The 18,146-nt window shown below is 40.8% G+C and overlaps 1 protein-coding gene, 1 long non-coding RNA gene and 1 gene segment (V, D, J or C); 2 read left to right on the top strand and 1 right to left on the bottom strand.

The window, feature by feature from the left end:
* Positions 1 to 18,146, top strand: part of LOC111753989 (Ig lambda-1 chain V region S43-like) — a 600,738-nt gene that overhangs the window by 89,633 nt on the left and 492,959 nt on the right.
* LOC134470668 (uncharacterized) overlaps positions 1 to 18,146 on the top strand; it is a 69,324-nt gene that overhangs the window by 34,308 nt on the left and 16,870 nt on the right. For 2 of the 3 annotated variants that reach the window (XR_010039710.1, XR_010039711.1), the window contains exons 3-4: positions 11,009 to 11,139; positions 15,949 to 16,240. This is a non-coding gene — a long non-coding RNA (uncharacterized LOC134470668). The remainder of the gene's footprint in view (positions 1 to 11,008; positions 11,140 to 15,948; positions 16,241 to 18,146) is intronic. The other variant, XR_010039712.1, reaches the window with a different exon arrangement.
* On the bottom strand, positions 7,966 to 17,744 carry Prame (PRAME nuclear receptor transcriptional regulator). The gene is made up of 5 exons (XM_003477985.2): positions 17,645 to 17,744; positions 16,965 to 17,091; positions 11,518 to 11,837; positions 10,516 to 11,124; positions 7,966 to 8,761 (listed from the first exon to the last, which is right to left on the bottom strand). The coding sequence occupies exons 3-5, from the start codon at positions 11,808 to 11,810 to the stop codon at positions 8,185 to 8,187; spliced, it is 1,479 nt and encodes a 492-aa protein (XP_003478033.1). The 5' UTR covers positions 11,811 to 11,837; positions 16,965 to 17,091; positions 17,645 to 17,744; the 3' UTR covers positions 7,966 to 8,184.

The following is an 18,146-nucleotide window of genomic DNA, read 5'->3' as shown; positions in this document are numbered from 1 at the left end:
CATTCTGCTCTCTTGAATGGCCTGCTCAGATGGAAACCAACCAGCCAAGAAACTCAAGTGGTTCTAGGGAAGGGTTACGTGATGAGAACTGAGGCCTTCCATCAACAGCTTTAAGGAACTGAGCCTTCTACCAACAGCCAAATGGAAGGACCATCTTGGAAAGGGTTCCTCCAGCTCTCACCAACTGTTTGGATGAATAATCAATTTGAGGATAAATTCAGACTTTAGTTTAAGAGTCCCTTAGCCAGTCTTAAAACTGTGAAATAATAATTTACTGTTGTTTTAAGCCTTTAAATTTTACAATAATTTGTTATATAGTAATAGTAATAGTATTAGTAATAGTAATAGTGATGTAAGTAATCATTATTACTACCTCTACATCAATGTTTTGTTATAGAAAACAAATTGAGCATATTAAATTTTACTGTGTGTGTGTGTGTGTGTGTGTGTGTGTGTGTGTGTGTGTTTACTGGAGATTGAACCCAGGGCCTTCATCCTGAGCTACATACATCCCAGACCTTTCATTTTTATTTTGAGACAAGATCTTGCTAAACCATCCAAGCTGAGCTTCAATTTGTGATCCTCTTGCCTCAACCTCCCAGAGTGCTGAGATTACAGGCATGTACCATCACACCCACAAATTCTATGCCCATCCCCCAATGTTAAACTAGCTATCAAAGGTGACTGTGCCCGTAAGAGTTTTTTAATGATCTAAATGATACCAATAAACAATATGAATTAGTTTTCAAGGACTGTTATAACAAAATATTACAAACTGGGTGCCTTAAACAACACAAATTTATACTCACGATTCTCAAGATTATAAGTCCAAATCAAACTGTTGGTATGATTGGTTTCTTCTGAGAAGAAATTCTCCTTTTTTTGAAGCCAATTTAGCTTTCAGATAGTCTTGTTGCTGTGTTTACACATGATCTTTCTTTTGTGCATGTTTGTGTTCTAATTTCTTATTCTTATAAGAACTAAATTAGTGTCTATCCATTAGACTTCATTTTACCATAATCACCTGTAGGCTTTATCTAGAAAGTCAAATTTTAAGGTTACTTGGCTTTAGGATTTCACCATCTGAATTGGGGGGGGGGCCTAATTTACCTCATAATACAACATCGCCAGCACTTTATAATCTTGACTCTTAACTTGATTGGCTTGAGAGACACCTAGGAAATTAATGAAACCCATGTGTGTGTGTGTGCCTGCGTGGGATAAGGGAGTGATCCTAGTGATCCTAAGGTCCCTGGCCCTTGCTCTCTGGTTCTCTTGTTCTCTATCTCTGCTTCGAGATAGCTACAAGTAGAATAGCATTCCTCCACCATGCCCTTCTGCTACGATGTTTCTGCCTCACCATTGGCCTAAAGCAATGGAGCTATTTAACCATGAACAAAAACTTTGGAAACAGTGAACCAGAAATACATTTTTTCTTTTAACCTGTGTTTGTGTCAGATATTTGGTCACAGTAACAAAAATCAGACTGATATAACCTAATTTTTCATTTAAAGATCTATGAACCTCTTTATCATAATTAGAAATGAAGAACCAAGTTTTCTTAACAAGGATGAATTCCTGTGCATCTGGCTGATCCCTAAAGGTTCAACTTCCTCCAATGATTCAGCTTCTTTGGCTTGGTTTTCTTTATTCTCAGAGAATTAATAGTGATTGATAAAATATATTCTATACCAAATCAATGTTATAATAAGTGAGAAAAAGTACTTTTTAGTGTCAATGTAGCTGAAGAGTGAACTATTTGCTGGGCATGGTGGTGCACACCAATAATGCCAGCACTAGAGAGACTGAGGCAGGATTGCTGTGAATTCAAGGCCAGCCTGAGCTACCTAGTGAGGTCCTGCCTCAAAAAGCAAAAACAATAGCAACAACAAGAGTAAAGTATAAGCCATTACTGCTCAATCAGGGTCATTTTTGTCTAAATGGGACACTCAACATTTGAAGTACTGAATAGTGCCATAGCTTGGAGCCTTGGTATCCTAGACAGCACTTAGTATGATGATTGCTCACAGGGGCAATATTCAATCTAAATCAAGTTCACCTGACAGAGCTTCATATATGTGTTCCCTTAGTCTTTTTCTTATCAGTGAGGTAGAAATAATATTCGAGGGGTGTGCCCTTGAAATTAAATGCATTTGGTTTAAAATGATAATCATTATTTCACTTTAAAAGTTCTACAACAGGGAGTGCCATGGTTTGAATATGTCCCTCAAATATTCATGTTGGAATTTAAAACCCAATGTGATAATGTTAAGAGGTGAGGCCTTTAGTGGGTGATTAGGCTAAAGTGGATCTCTTCTTACAGACAGGGAAATGTCCTTACAAAAGAGATTTCCCATGACGTTAGTCTTCTTTTCCTCCCACTCTCTTCCATCACATGAAGACAGTGCAAAGAAGGTACCATTTTAGATGCCAAAATTTGCCTTCATTAGATGCTAAATGTGCTGGTACTATCATCTTGGAATTCCTAGCTTCCAGAACTGTGAGAAATAGATTTCTCTTCTTTATAACTTACTCAGCCTGAGACATTTTGTTATAGCAACACAAATGGACAAAACCAATAAGCTATAAACTCAGGTTGCTGTCTAATTTCCTGGATCTTGTGGTTTATATTATATTTCTTGAAGTTGCTGTAGGAAGATTGCAGGAAATGCAACTGTGTGTAGAGTAACCTCATGTTGAGAGGAAGGGGAAGTCTATGGAGGTTCACAACCACACTTTATGGTCGACTCTCATTATGATCTGTTCTCAAGCCCTCATATCTTTCCAAGTATTGGGGGGTTACTATGTTACTTAATGTCCTGGGTAACTTTGACACTTAGCACAGGATATAACACATATGAAATGATTAATAAACCTTTACATACTTGTTAGCATATAAATGAACTAGAATACTTTCCCATCATGACTTACAGTTACACTTTGAGTTATTATCTACCAATTCAATATGACTTGAGTTATACAGCATGAGCTCTCACTTAGCAAACAGTAAGATTTTTCAGGCAATAGGAATTACATGACAATCAGAACGCATTTTTGTCTTGATCTATTTTGACTCTTTCAAGCAGTATATGGGAACACTTTTCTCTCAGCCAAATTGGTGGAACTGTCTTTTAAAAAAGAAAGAAGCAAGAGAAGCTTATGAATCTTCATCCAGGAGGAAAAGCTTGAAAAGATACAGTGTAGAATAATGTTTGGACTAGAGCAAAGCTACAGAGTTGCTTGTGTGGCCATCAGAATAAGAATCATGGGAATGTATGCAAGATAAAGATTCTTTGGGTGCTTGTGTATCTCCCATCAAACCTAGCTGCTATGGATTGAATATGGTTTCATTCCTCTGAAACACATGTTGAAGTTTAATCTTCGTTGTGATATACTAAAAGGGTTAAAATTTAATCTGACTTTGTTTAAAGATGGGGCCTTCGGGAAGTAATTAGAATTATGTAAGGATTCAAGAAAACACCCTTACCTACCATCTGTGAGTGCTTATGTATATATGTATAATTTTTGGCTTCAATGAGACAGGATCTTGATATATAGTTCAGATCAGCCTTGAACTCACTCTGTAGTCTAGGCTGGCCTCAAACTCACAGACACCCTCCTGCCTCAGCCTCCTGAGTGCTGGGATTAAAGGCATGTGATACCATGTCTGACTTTAACAATGGTGGTTTTATAAGAAGAGGGGAGAAGTACAGGTGGTACACATGTGCACTCTCCCTTGTCATGTGATGCTCTGTGCTGCCTTGGGAGTCTGCCAGCAAGAAGGCAATCACAGTGTAGTGCTTAACCTTGTACCAGAACTATAACCAAACAAAACTTTATAAGTTGTCCACGCTGGATACTGTATGTAATTACAATAAAGAGGCCAGTCTGAGGTACAAGGTGAGTTCAAGGCCAGCTGGATTGCAGAGCAAAATATTGAATAAAAAAAATTAGCAATAAAATGCAGACTCAGACACTAGCCTTGACACTTTCAGAATTCATACAAGCATTTCCCTAGTTTGTAGTTCTTTGACACAGCCTTAATGATTTATGTCTGTTCTAACATTCTTGGACTCAAGAAAACTTTTTTCCATAAAAACTTTTGGGCAATTATGTTGTTCCCCAGTCTGCTAATATCTATCCCACCTCTTCATTTTACACTAAATTTTGTTTGTCTGAATACTAGGTCAGTTCTCCCTTCTGGTCTTCTTCTCTTTCTCCAGAAGGTAATAATCTTTTTTAGCTAGGGAGTCCCCTTCAAGAGAATATCAAATTATTTTGGGTAAAGCTAAGAGAGCTGTAAGTACATAAGATGTCAAGTTATTTTGGGGAGAATTAAATCCCCTTAGTTGTGTGAACCAACACCCTCCAGTAAGAACCTCAGTGTTGACTCCTCACCCTGATGTTTTGCTCTTTGTGGTGAATGCGTCTGAATCAGAATCCAATTTAGGGCCTCCCCTGGACTGGCCGATTTACATGTTTCAGGGCTTCAGATACAAATCATTAGATATAAAATTAGATAGAGGATGAAATTATCTTTCTGCCAATATCATATATAAAGCCAGCACTTTTTCTCTCAGAACTAGTGGGACAAGTCCTCTTAGTAGTAGTGGTAGGCATAAAAGAAGATTAATCTGGTTTTGAATTTCTTATATGATCTGAATTTTGGGTCATCAGTAGATCTCTTTTGGAATTTTGAAAGTTCTTTAAAATTAACTATTTTTTGAAATTGTTTAATTCCTTCTGACTCCTTTTAGATAATGTAATCTTTCCTCTTTGCCCCAGACTCAGATTTCTGTTTTATTTCTGCCTCTGGATAATTCTCTGAGCATGCATTAGACCCCACTCCATCTCTTTCCTGTTCAGATCCTCCTGTTTAGTATCTGTGTGCTCCAACTGCTATAAGTCCAAGCCTACATGTTAAAAAGTTTGGAGACCTCCAGGGTGAACTGTTAATACGAAATGTGTGTGCTATCCTTCCATTGCTAAGGACATAGAGATCTCCCTGTCTAAGGAGCCTTCAAATACATGGTTCCTTGTCATGGACAGTCACCAATTTCCCCTTTTTAGATGGCCATCTTTACTAACAAGATCTCTCTGCAGCCAAACCCAACTTTTCAAAAATGCTTTGCCTTGATGTTAAAGACTAAACTCTGCATAAAGAATGTTTCCAGACTCTTGCTCAAATGAGGCTTCCAAGGTGGGCATGTGTGGGCAAGGTCCGACAATGTCCAAAACTTCCAGCTTACCCGCAGCTCATTTCATATTGATCTAAGGCATCCTACTTCAGAAGCAAGATCTAATGCTACAGTTTGAATACATGTGTCCTACTAATATTGGTTCGTTGAAAACTAATACCAAATATGATGATAGTTTTGTTTTTTTCTTTGTTTTGGTACCAGGGATCAAACTCACAACCTCATACTTGCTAGGCAAGCGTTTATGCTACTAAGCTAAATCCTCAGCCTGATAATAGTTTAAGAGGTGATGAAGTCATGAGTATTCCAAGTTCCTGAATATGATTAGTGCTTTTTACCAATTTCTTCTGCCCTTCTGGCATGTGAGGAAACAAAGTTCGTCCTTTTCAGAGGATGCTGCAACAAGATGCCATTTGGGAAGCAGAGCTAAACCCTCACAAAATATCTAAACTGATGCCTTGATCTAGGAACTTCACAGCATTTGTACTTTAAAAAATAACGCAGTGCAGCGGGGTGAGGGGGTTCTGGGAATTGAAATCATAGTCTCACCCTTGTCAGGCAGGCTCTGTGCTGCTGAGCTATATCCCCAGTGAAAAATTAATTTCTATTACTGCTAAATGACTCACTCTGTGCTATTTACTTATAGCAGTTAAAATAGACAAAAGCATACAATGTTTATTTTTCTCCTTTTCTTTGTATCAGGCAGCTAATAATTATGTCAGGCTATCCATATCTGGGCACTTTGATACTCTACATAACCCAGTGAGCTTCACAATGACCATAGAAAATGTAATTAATTTTCCGCTGACAAATCTAAAGCATTTCCTTCTCTTTGCTCTTCTTCCCTTGAGAACTTTCCCAGTGGGCACATTTCCCTCAAATCCCAACGGTGGTCATTTACTTTTGTGAGAAATATACCCTGGGACTTGAGTCTTTCTCAAGTGACGCTGGGTATATCTCAGGAAAAAGATATTTGCCGTCCCTTATCCCCTCATCTGTCCTCCATCCCCTTTTTGGGTGGTACGGAGATTGGGCCCAGGGCCTTCCCACTAAGCTACCTCTCCAGCCCATATTTATTAGTTTTGAGACACACTTGAGACAGGACTTGAAACTGCAGTTCTCTTACTTTGGCTTTCCAGCTACTGAATTATATGTATGGACCATCATGCCTGGCTAAGCACTCATAACTGTATTTTCAAGCATTCCATTTGGGTATGTTTCTGCATTTTCTTTTCTCTAAGAGTGACAATATGCTCCATAAATTGATGGGCTGTTATTTATGGGACTTAGGATAGGAAGCTAGAAGATGGTAATAGGAAAAAAAAGAATTTCTGTGGGAAGGGAATACAGAAGGACCCAGCTGAAGTATCAAAGATAGGAAGCTGCCACCTGTGTTGTCACTGATATAACCACCAGTGGCAGTGGAATACATGGGAGTGGCTAGCACCAAGGGACCTTGAAGGCAGGACTAGGTTTGTTTGTACTCAAGACAACATAGAGCTAGAGCACTGTCCCTGAATCTTAGTGTGTAGCTTTCTTTCAGGTGCCTCTCTGGGAAGCTGTGGGAAGACTATACCAGCAAGAAAGTATAATACCCTAGAGGCAGGATGTAGTGGCATAGTGAGCAAAGTGGCTGGAAAGTAGTCAGCATTCTATCCCCTAAGCCATCAGGCCAACTGTTCAACCAAGGAATCCAACCCCACAATATGGTATCTTTAGGATGGAACACATTGTCCTTAGAGGGGCTCTGACCTACTCCCAAGTCTCACATCCTTCTCCTTTCATCTCAGAGTATTCCCTACAACATGCTATGTGTTTGTTCATTATTGTGACCCAGAATCCAAAGCATCTCACTGGATCTGAGATGGCTTACTACTTCCTCAACAGGGATCATATGACAATCATTATCTCACTGATAGGATCAGTGAGAATAATGTGACACAAATATCATATGATCAAAGCATTTTGCTAAAAATTACTTTTTTTTTTGTCTTTTTCATTTTTTTATCGGTACCAGGGATCCAACTCATGACTGCCTGCTTGCAAGGCAGGCGCTTATGCCGCTGAGCTAAATCCTCAGCCCCAACTTACATTTTTTGTATAACGGGCACTAAATTCATGGGCTCATGTTAGGTAATTGCAACATCCCTAGTCCTAAAGTTAGATGTTCACTGGTCTCTAAATTCAAGCAGGGGTTGGATCTGGTAACATAACATGCATGAGTGAGACCCAAAAGTCCAGAGGCTCCTGCTCATTTATAGCATGACACCACCTCCACTACTGGGTGACTGAGTTGTGCACAGTAAAGCCCTACACTGGCATGGATCAAGGCCAGACTGAGGCCTGCAGATCCAGAGAACAGGGAAGAATGGGTACAGGGTCTCAGGTGGGCTAGCAGTGATGGCCCCTCTAAAGAACCCTTTACTTGGTGCTATTTAGGTACTCAATGCAATTCAGGTCCTAAGGATGAAATTTCTGTGCAATGACTCATTAAACAGCCACAGAAATAAACAATGAGGCAACCAATGCCTCAGAGAAAACCAAATGAAATGATAAAACAGTGCCACAAGATCCTGGATTGAACTTTGTGAAGCATTAGACATTTACTGTCTCAATCAGTGATCAGACACTCCTGAGGTCTAAACTAGGGAAGGTGATTTATATACCACAGAGTAAATAAAACAATTTAAACTAAGGTTCTTTTTATTTATGGTCATTTTTTTACAACTGTTCACACAAAGATAACTCCCACACATACCTCCCAAGCCCAAACCTCCCTTGCAGAAATACAAATTTTTATTTCTAACTCTGTGAGATGTATCTTCCTACATCAGCATATGATCCCCAACCATAACAACTTCCCTTTTCCCACTTAATACTGAGATGTTATCTGAAACTAAGGCTTCTCTGTTCTTCTTGGATGCACTTACATTCTGAGCTTTAGTGTCCATGTGCTCAGAATAAAGCTATGAATATGTGTGGCCAGCTAAAGAGGCATGTAACAGGGGCAAAGGATGGGTTCTGGGTCATACAAAGTCTTGTCACCACAATGAGGACAGGGGTTAGCACTGAACCAGACCACAGCTTGCCTCCCTGAATCATTTAACATCTGCTTTAGCGTGGCATGTAGCTGGGCAAGTCTTCCCAGGTGGAGGATGCCTTGGTTGCTATCATAACTCTCTACAGGAGCAGGATACAACACATGGCTTAGCTTGCTCAGTCCAATAGTGCGGAGCAGAAGATTCTGCAGCACAGCCATGGAGATGGAATTCCCACAGAAGGTGAAGGTTGTGAGTTGGGAACACAGGCCCAGAGCAGGCAGGATGGCAATGAACTGGGAGTCTGTAATCCCACACTCATCTAAGTCCAGGTCTTCAAGAGTGGCGGCAGCTCTCTCCAGAAGAACTCGGAGAGGCTCAGGATTCATATCGGTCAGACTGACTCCACACAGGCTCAGGTCCCTTAACTGACTCATGTTGGGACACCGGGATAGATGCATCAGGTCTAACTCTGAAAGTAGGCAGTTAGTTACTGAAAGTGTCTCCAGGGAGCTCTTCAGGCACCTGGGGAAAGACAGAGAAGTTAGTACTTCGAATGGTGGAGAGAGTAGGGATGAGCCAGGCCTTGAGGGTGGAGGGGAGGAAAACCCGAAATCTTTCTGATTATGGCTAATTCCTGGGATGCAACAGTACAAAACAGGTGTTTAGGTAAGTTCAGTGTTAGGTAGAGTCGTTTCTCCTTATTTTGCTGTGTAACTATGTCACATGATTGAAATCTCCAAATCTCCTTTTGCTCTTTTATCAAGCAGAGAACATATACCATAGATGCTGCAAGCATGAATTGAAGATGGCAAGAGCACATGTTCTAAAGAGCCTGACCCTGCGTCTCAAACAAGGAAATACATTACTCAATTTTGGTATCAAAGATACAATTAAAAATGTTTCTAAATTAATAAAAATTAATTTTAGCCAAAGAGCAAAAAAAGTGCTTTCAACTTAGGCTTTTTCCTGGCTACCTGCCTAGGCCCCAGTCACTTGTATCTCTGTGCTGGATGAGGGTACCACAAAACATGCATAAAGAAAACATTGAGCCAACATCAGCAATAGCGTACTGACCAATTTAAAATGTATTATCAGTAAGATACCTATTACTGTTTACCATTCCTCATTCTCACTCTTCTTTCATTTCCATAATCATTGATTTACCACATATCCTCTGAGTTCAAAACAACCCTTTACAGAAAGGAAATCTAAGATATGTTTGGAGGGAGAGACACATGCTAAGAAAATTTGTGACTGCAGAGCTGATGATAAAGTCTAATGTCCAGTAGACTGCATTCTTCAATGCCCTCCTCCCTTAGTTAACCCAGACATCACTTCTCAAAATGTAATTCCTAAACCCAACCTCCCTACACCAAACTCAAATCCCTTTCTTCAGAATTATTGTTACTAGCATCTACCCTAGTTTATGACTTTGTTTGTCACTTCTAAAATTCATGTTGAAATTTAACCTCCATTATCAGATACTAAGAATACTAGGTACAACCTTTAAGAGATGATTACCCAGGCACTGTGTTGCCTGTCTGTAATCCTAGCACTCTGGGAGGCTGAAGCAGGATGTTCAGAGATTTGAACCCAGGCTAGGCAACTTAGGAAAAGACTTTGCCTCAAAGTAAAAATAAAAATATCTGGGGTGTATAGGTTCACTGCAAAGGTCATGGGTTCAATCCCCAGTACCACGGGAAGGGGAAAAAAAGGGTGACTAGAGTTTCCATTTTGTGAATGGATTAATGGTAATCAGCCTTCTCAAGAGTGGATCTGTTAGGGGCTGGGGATTTAGCTCAGATGCATAAGCTTGCAAGCAGGTGGTCGTGAGTTCAATGCCTGGTACAGATTTAAAAAAAAAAAAAGAGTGGATCTGTTATAAGAGCTCATCTGTCTGGGTCCTTGAGCACTCCGTGTCTCTATTCTTAACATCCTGTACCACTTGGGGACATTAATATCAAGAATGTATCACCAGATGCTATCCCTAGATGTCAACCCTATATCAGAACTACTGTGAGCCAAAATAAATCTATATATGTATGTTTTCCAGTCTATGCTACTATATTATTAGCAACAGGAAACAAACTAAGACAACCCTTAACCTTTACTTGAGCACTTATATGATAGTATATTTGGGACAAGACAAAGTGTTGACTTCTAGAGACATTTGACTCTTGTACTACTTGTGCTTGGCACATGGCAGATGCCCACTATTATTGCTAAAATGAAAAAGGCTTGCTGTAGTCTCCAGAGAAATTTCACCACATGCTCACCTGAGCACCTTGTTCAGACGGCCTTTAAGGAAGGAGACAGAGTCTAAATATAGTTCCTGGAGGTGATGAAAGCTGAGGAACTGAGAGGTAAACTGATTGACATAATGCTCCTCTTTCTCTGGGTAACTACAGGGAGTTGTGAGGATGTGGGAAAGGAGAAGTCTGCGCAGATTACGCATTTGGCCCAGGTAAGGAGCAAAATTCCCAAAGGTAGACAGCTTCCAAGTACAATTCACTTCCAAATCCTGGATCGAGTCCAGCTGCACCATTTTCAGTATCATCTTAATATTATGGATGGGCATTGCAAAAATCCTCAGCTTCTTACAGCACAGGTGTAGTAAATCTTTTTTCTGCCTCACTCTTTTCATGAGGGAGGTGAGCAATTCATCATTCCTGTCTTGCTTGAGACACAAGTCTACCAGCACCTTCACAGGAGCAAAGGGCTGCACTGAGTGTGCCTCAAAACCATTCACTTTTGGTTTCTTCTTTATAGGATGTGCAGCCTCTATTTCCATCAGTGACCACACACCTATCTTGGTTCCAGACCATACAGTCCAGAAGTCTTGATGTGCATTGCTGCGTAAATCCAACACCTGCAGTTTCCACCGCCTGAAGGGAAAACAGGTCAGTAATTCAGAATTAAAAGCAGGACACTCAGAATCAGGTGAGGAATAAACATCTGACCTCAACTGTTACTCCCAATACTAGAGCTCAGATTCTCCTTTCACCGCTAGGATCCTTATTTGTTCTTGCTCTCACATCTTCACATGCCACTAAGTAGGAGTGGGTACATGTTAATCCAGTTACCTGTGTGACTTTATCAATCCTTCACGTCTAGAAGCCCATTACCTGAGTGACACCAGCAATGACCTTTGGACCTCCCTGAGCTTCCTCACTGGCACCAACAGAATCCTCTGGCCAATCTTTTGACTGTCTCTACTCTCACCCCAACTGTGCCTTGCTCAGATTCCCAAGGCTCTTTCATGACTGGGTAACCCTCACCTGGGGCGAACCTCTTGAGAAAGTAGCACATCGAGTCCACTGAGTGCAGCTTGAAGTGTCTCATGGTGATGCTGATGATCTGTCATCAGGCCCCCCAGAGGGAGGCAAGCAAAGGGCCAGGCCTGCACCATGGCCTTGAGGATCTTGCTGCATCTCCTAGTATAGGCTGCCATGAAGAGAGGCGGGAAGAGCTCTGCGGGCAGCTCCTCCAGTGCGCCAATGGCCAAGAACTCATTACTCAGCAGGCTCTGCACAGCCAGCTCCAGAAGTCTTGGTGGGGCTGATGTGGTCATCCCGATGAATCTTTTTCAAAAGAAATTCTGAGGAAACAGAGAACAAAGCATCCTTCTCAGGTTGTGTGTAAGCAAACCTATCTTTTCTCCACCCTTCAGAGAAATCATCTCAGTGCCAAAGTCCCTGCTCTGATAAAAGCAAGGAAGTCCTCAGTTTACCCACATTCTACTTTATATTCAGACAGCTTTGTAGCTGTCTCAGAACAAAGTATCTGGCCAACTGTCAAAAAGGTGACAAGATGACTTCTATCTCCCTCTCATATAAGAGAGAGAACCCCATGCTCTATTTAATTCTAGACCCCTAGCCGGGGTGTGGTGGTACATGTGTGTAATCCCAGCACTAGAGGCTGAGGCAGGAGGATCATTGTAAATTTGAGACTAGCCTGGGCTAAAGCAAGCTCAAGGCCAACCTGAACTGTGTAGTGAGATCCTGCCTCAAAAAGATCAAAAAAAAATTTAGATCCTTGGGAAGTAAGTACTGAGAAGCCTGAAAGCTGACTCTGCCCCTTTTAGAAAGGTTTGGTAAGATGAGCATCTAATACCAGAAATGCTTGAGGCCAGAAGTATTAAGGATTTCAGATTTTTAAAAAAATGTTGGAACATCTAGATACACACAATGAGGTATCTAGGGATGTATCTAATGTTTAAACATAAATCTCATTTATTTCATATGTACCTCATAAAATATAGCCTTCAAGAAATTTTATATGTAACATGTACAGTAATTATGTACATGAAACAAAGCTTCCTGGTGCAGAATTTTCCACTTGTGGAATCATCTTAGCTATGAAAAAGTTTTAAATTTTGAAGCATTTTGTATTTAAAATTTTTGGATTCAAGATGCTCACCTGTTTGCCTAAGGATAATGAGAATGGGAATGCCACATGGCCCACCAGAGTCTCCTCCTCTACTTCAACAAATAATAAGCCAGATGAGAAGGATAAGAAACATATGGACAATAGATGCCACATACTACCTTTAAAAGACATTAAATGAGCCATGGCTTTAGCTCAGCGGCACAAGCACCTGCTTGGCAAGTGCAAGGTTGTGAGTTCAATCCCCAGTACAAAAAAAAAAAGACTTTAAATGAGAAAACTTAAAAAACAGTGTAACAGTATTGAATAGAATTTAAAATTTTTCAAGAAAGATAATACATTTTAATGTGTCTCTGTGAAAACTAAACTATGATTTTCTATGACTATCTTATATATCACTATATCACGCAGTACATGGAAACAAATAGTTCATAAGTCTCCACTTTTATTTTTCAAAAGAATTTTTTTGAGACAGGGTCTTATTTCATATTTCAGGCTGCCTTTAAATTTGTGATCCTCCTGCCTCAGCCTCCTACGTGCCAGAATCACAGGTTTGTGCTACCATGCCCAGCTTCAAAGGAATACTTTTAAACAGACAAATAGTATACATCCATGGCATACGATGTTTCAAAATACGTACACATTGGAGAATGGCTAATTCAAACTAACAAATGCACTGCCCCACACACTTACTAATTTGTGGTCAGTACACTTACAAACTCTACTCCCCCAGCAATTCTCAAGTGTATAATACTAAAGTAACATGTTGTATCCTACATTTCTTGAATAAACCTTCATTCCATCCCCTCATTAGAGAAAAAAATCTGAAAACTATTTTGAAAGCTTTTAAAGAGTACCTAATAAAGTCACAAAATCATAAATAATATGAACAGTAACTCCTCATCACACAAATATTCAACAAGTATAACTTTATTAAGAAGATGTCTTTCATTCAAATAAAATTTGTTGGCAAATTATTTTAAATGTCTAAGCTAGGCATGGTAGCACATTCCTGTAATCCCAGCACTTGGGAGCCTGAGGCAGGAGGACTGACTGTTGCAAAGCCAAGACCAGCCTGGGCTACAAAGTGAGCTCAAGGCCAGTCTGAACTGCAGAGACCCTGTCTCAAAGAGACACAAAAAAAGTCTATCAAGTTACATAAACCAAAATAAAATCACAATGTCTGAAATTAAACTGCACTGAAAGGTAAAGAAAATCCCATTCTCTTGTAGAGAAAGAAAAAGCAGACTGGCCCAGTATCCCTGGCTGAACTTCCTGCTTCATCAGACCTAGGTGTCATGCAGGCAGCTGTCTGTCCAGATCTCAGGGAGGACTATGGTAGTAACTAAGATGCTGCAGGATTCCACCTCCCTCGCTGACTCCTCAGAACCTGTAACTGTAACATGCTTTCTGGCATGCTCCTCTCATTTACAGTTCAAAGCTTCCAATGAAAGCAAAATCTTATCACATTACTGGATCTCCACCCAGTGAATCCTGATCTTTTTTAACATTCTGTAGATTCATCAGATCAAATTGCATATGCATTCATTAAACAGACAGAAAAAGAAAACCAACTATAAGTGTAACTGTTGGGGAAAATTTTGCCCACATAAAAATTACCCAAATGTTGGGGTTGGGGATTTAGCTCAGTGGCATAAGCGCCTGCCTTGCAAGCACATGGTCATTGAGTTCGATTCCCGGTATCGATGAAAAAAAAATAACCAAATGTTTAAATCAGTTTTATGACAAGGATGGTATCATCTCAAGAGGGGTTGAAAAATCTTCAAATTAATCCCCAAATATTACACTGTCATTTACAATTTATATTCCCTAACATGTCAAATAAAATGCCTATTCAAGGAGATCTGAGGGCTGGCTAGTCTTTCAGATGCTCAAAGTCAAGGCTATAGAAAACAATCTCGGGCTGGAGGTTTAGCTCAGCGGCATAAGCGCCTGCCTTGCAAGCAGGCAGTCGTGAGTTCAATCCCTGGTACCGATAAAAACGAAAAAGACAAAAAAAAAAAAAAAAAAAGAAAACAATCTCCTGGGGGATCTAGTGATCCTTTTTTCTCTCCAGAGTCAGATCTTACTTTTGCGTTATTTTTGTTTTAATTTTTATTAGTATGTTTGCAATATATAATGTTTACTACATTTCTTGTATGGAGTTGGTAACACTGTTAAAGGAATTAAGATGTATTATATATAAAATGTATTATATTTCCACAAGGAATGTAAACATTATTAGTACACTGTACTAGTGTAATAAATGTACTAATAAAAAGTAAAAAATGAAAAAAGCCCCACAAGGACCAATCCTGAAATTCATATGGGACTAGAAGAGCCCCAAAAGAACAAGTGCAATCCTGGGCAACAAAAGGAAAGGAGAAATATCTCAATCCTGAAAGTAAAGGTTATATTACAAAAGTATAGTTATAAAAACAGCATGTTACTGGCACAAGTGAGGATCAGTGGTACAACATAGGTCATGCACAGTGACTCCAAGCACATTCAGCTATTTCATATATGATAAAGGGCTCAAAAATATACACTAAAGGAAACCAGCCTCCACATGAAGAAGACTGAAGCTACACACCCCTATCTCCCATTGCATCCTAAACTAAAATCAAAATGGATGGAAGATCTAAAATTTTTTTTGTCCTTTTGAGACAGTCTCACTATGCAGTTCAGGCTGGTCTTGAGCTCACTTTGTAGCCCAGGTTGGTCTCGAGCTTGCAACTATCTTCCTGCTTCAGCCTCTCAATCTAAATGTTAAAACAGAAACTATCTGCTATAAAACAAAATAGGTGGGGCTGGGGATTTAGCTCAGTGGCATAAGCGCCTGCCTTGCAAGCAGGCAGTCCTGAGTTCGATAAAAATGAAAAAGACAAAAAAAAAAAAAACCAAAAAAAAAAAAAACAAAATAGGTAACATTCTTGGAGTCACAGGTATATGCAAAGACCCTGAGGAGAGATCCAGTTCCATAGGAAATAGTTCTGAGAATCAATAAATGGGAAAAACCAAATTAAAAAGATTCTTCACAGCAAAAGCACCAACAGATTTAAAAAAAATAACCTATAGAATGGAGAAAAAAACTTTCCAGTGATTGCCTAGATATGAGAACTCCTATCTACCATATATAAAGAACTCAAGAGTATTAGAAACTAAAAATAAAACATTTAATCCAAAACAATGGGTAAGCAAAATGAATAGGTCCATCACAGAAGTAAACAATGGCCAATACATAAATGATCAGCATCATTTATGAGCCATTACAGGTTAATGCATATGCAAATTAAAATAACACTGATTCTATCTCACTCCAGAGGGACTCCTGGGAAGAAATACTTCCCCTTCCTGCATGCCCTTGCTAGAGACAAGAATTCAACCTACTGATGGAGACTCATCCACAGGTCATGGGATTGACTGATTGATTGAGAGTGGGGACTGAACTTATGACCTCACACTTGGCAGAAGCTCACCCACAGGATCTGGAAAGCAGAAGTGCCCAAAGACCCCTCTGTTACCAGTAGCAGAGGCTGAGAAGGCCCTGAGCCATTACCACTGCAGCTTGTTACCTGCACTCTGCTTGGTTGATCCTCCTTGCTCTCTAATCAGGTAAGATACTAAGGAAGAAACTCTAAGGCCAGGGCCCTGACTTCACCTCTCTAAATGACCTCTCCTCTTAAGGTTCTGGGTTTAGTCAGCCCTGGGATAACTACCTTTATTATGAGGAGCTTTTAACACTAAGCCACCAGCTCTTACTTTGGAGGAATCAGTTACATTGAGGGTAATTAAGTATACTGATAGCTGAAATATGAGCACACTACTCTACTCTCAGGTACAATGGTCGTTCTTGAAGTTTGGGTCCCAACTCAATTACTCAGATCCAACTCAGACCATGCGTGGCCCTATCTGGCCTCCTCATGTGGCACCTGAGCTCTAGGTTGTGCAATCTTGTTCACTTTCCAAGAGTGATTCTTAACCCTGTGGTTCATGCCCACAGAAAGTGAAATTAAACCTCCCTAAATTCATGCACTCTACCTACTTGATATCCTGTTATAGGTGGAGGCTTGGTGTTTGATTTCCCTGAAGAAAGGCTTGACTGAATATAACTCTGATTTGGGGAATAACTCCCCCAAACACTGATATAGTTTCTTACAAAACGCAGTAGGACAAATTAAATGCTCTATGAGAAAATGATTTGGAAAAAATAAAGGCTATTCCTGCTTCTGCCCTACTTGGGAGAGCACTCAAGACCCTGATTCCTTTGAACTCCTCAGGGTCAAGGACAGAGAGGACAGACTTCTTTGGTCCAAGATGATTCAATGGACCATCTTACCTGATGATGGCTTCTGTACAAGCTGACCCAACTCAGACAAGCCTTTGGTTCCCCAGTACTTCTCTTCCAGATATTCTACGGCGGCAGTCACTGGTTTCCCCACAGCCTTGAGAGTAATACCAAAAGACTCCAAAAGCAAGAAGACTGTGTTTTAACACATGTACTTATGAATCGACAGCGCCCGCGAATACAGTCGAGAAAACAAACACTTGACCCCACCCTTCTAGCAGAGTTTTACTCTAAACCTCAACACCAGTTTGTCCTCAGCTTAATTTGTGGACAATTTAAATGACAGACCCTGCGCTCAGACAATCACACTGACTCTTCACCTAACAACAATGGCTACTATTCCACCACCAAATGTCTGCTGGCCCTTTGTTCCGTCTGGCATTTTGGCTGAACCACTTATCCCTCTTCCCCCCGTCTCTAGCACGTCGTTTCAAATGAGCCAGCAAAAGAGAGCAAATAGAAAGCCCAAACACTTCTAGTTGTTGTGTCAAAAACTCTGACTGTGGTATCCTGGTCCCTGGGACTAACTGGAGTCCACCTTGCCCCACTTTCTCTTCCTTTCAATGCTGTTGTGGCAACCCACTTTCAAAGGAGAAAGGGAATCAGGGGAGGTGGCCTCGAGGCTAAGGTGACCCTGTGGGAAAACGCAGAAAACAAGAGTTTTAACTTACGTTTTTCCGTCACACCACACAGCACCTCACCACGTGCCCTCCACCCGCGCAGTCAGCGGCTGAATGGAACGAAGCAGCCCGCTGATGCAGCAAATCCCCGCCCATCGCCCTTCGCAAACTGACAAACCAACCAATCAGGGCTTCCCTTTCCAGTTGAACAGCAATCTCGCGAGATTCAATGAGGTCAAGCAGGAAATCCAGAACATTCTTAAAGAGTGGGAGGGGAGGGAGCAGGGAGGAAGTGAGGGGGAGGAGAGGGAGGAAAAAGGGGCGGGCGGGAGGTGGGACGAGTGGTGCCCCTGCCCACTCCCACCAGACCACTCCCACCAGAGAGCCGTGGGCTGGGCATGGAAAAGGAGACAGGAGACGGTTGGTTGTCTGGAGAGCCTAGAGGCAGTTTATTTAGTGGGGTAGCCATTAGAGCAAGGCAGGTTGGCAGGGATAGTAGGATGAAGGGGAGCATTGGGTAGGGATAGGAGGGGCCACAGAGGAGGCGGGAGGT

This window comes from Cavia porcellus, unplaced genomic scaffold (genome assembly GCF_034190915.1).
Source record: "Cavia porcellus strain 051 isolate PalLab524CR breed Dunkin Hartley unplaced genomic scaffold, mCavPor4.1 scaffold_16, whole genome shotgun sequence".
Lineage (NCBI taxonomy): Eukaryota > Metazoa > Chordata > Mammalia > Rodentia > Caviidae > Cavia > Cavia porcellus.
Note: the sequence above shows the minus strand (reverse complement) of the source record. Positions and strands in the feature narration are given on the sequence as shown.

Bases quoted from the DNA above. Each gene is read 5' to 3' on its own strand.
- Prame (XM_003477985.2), bottom strand. From the start codon at position 11,810: ATGACCACATCAGCCCCACCAAGACTTCTGGAGCTGGCTGTGCAGAGC. The intron at 11,125-11,517 runs GTGAGGGTTACC...TTTTCCCTTCAG, and splicing joins TCTCAAGAGGTTCGCCCCAG to GCGGTGGAAACTGCAGGTGT. The intron at 8,762-10,515 runs GTGAGCATGTGG...GTCTTTCCCCAG, and splicing joins CGTCTGAACAAGGTGCTCAG to GTGCCTGAAGAGCTCCCTGG.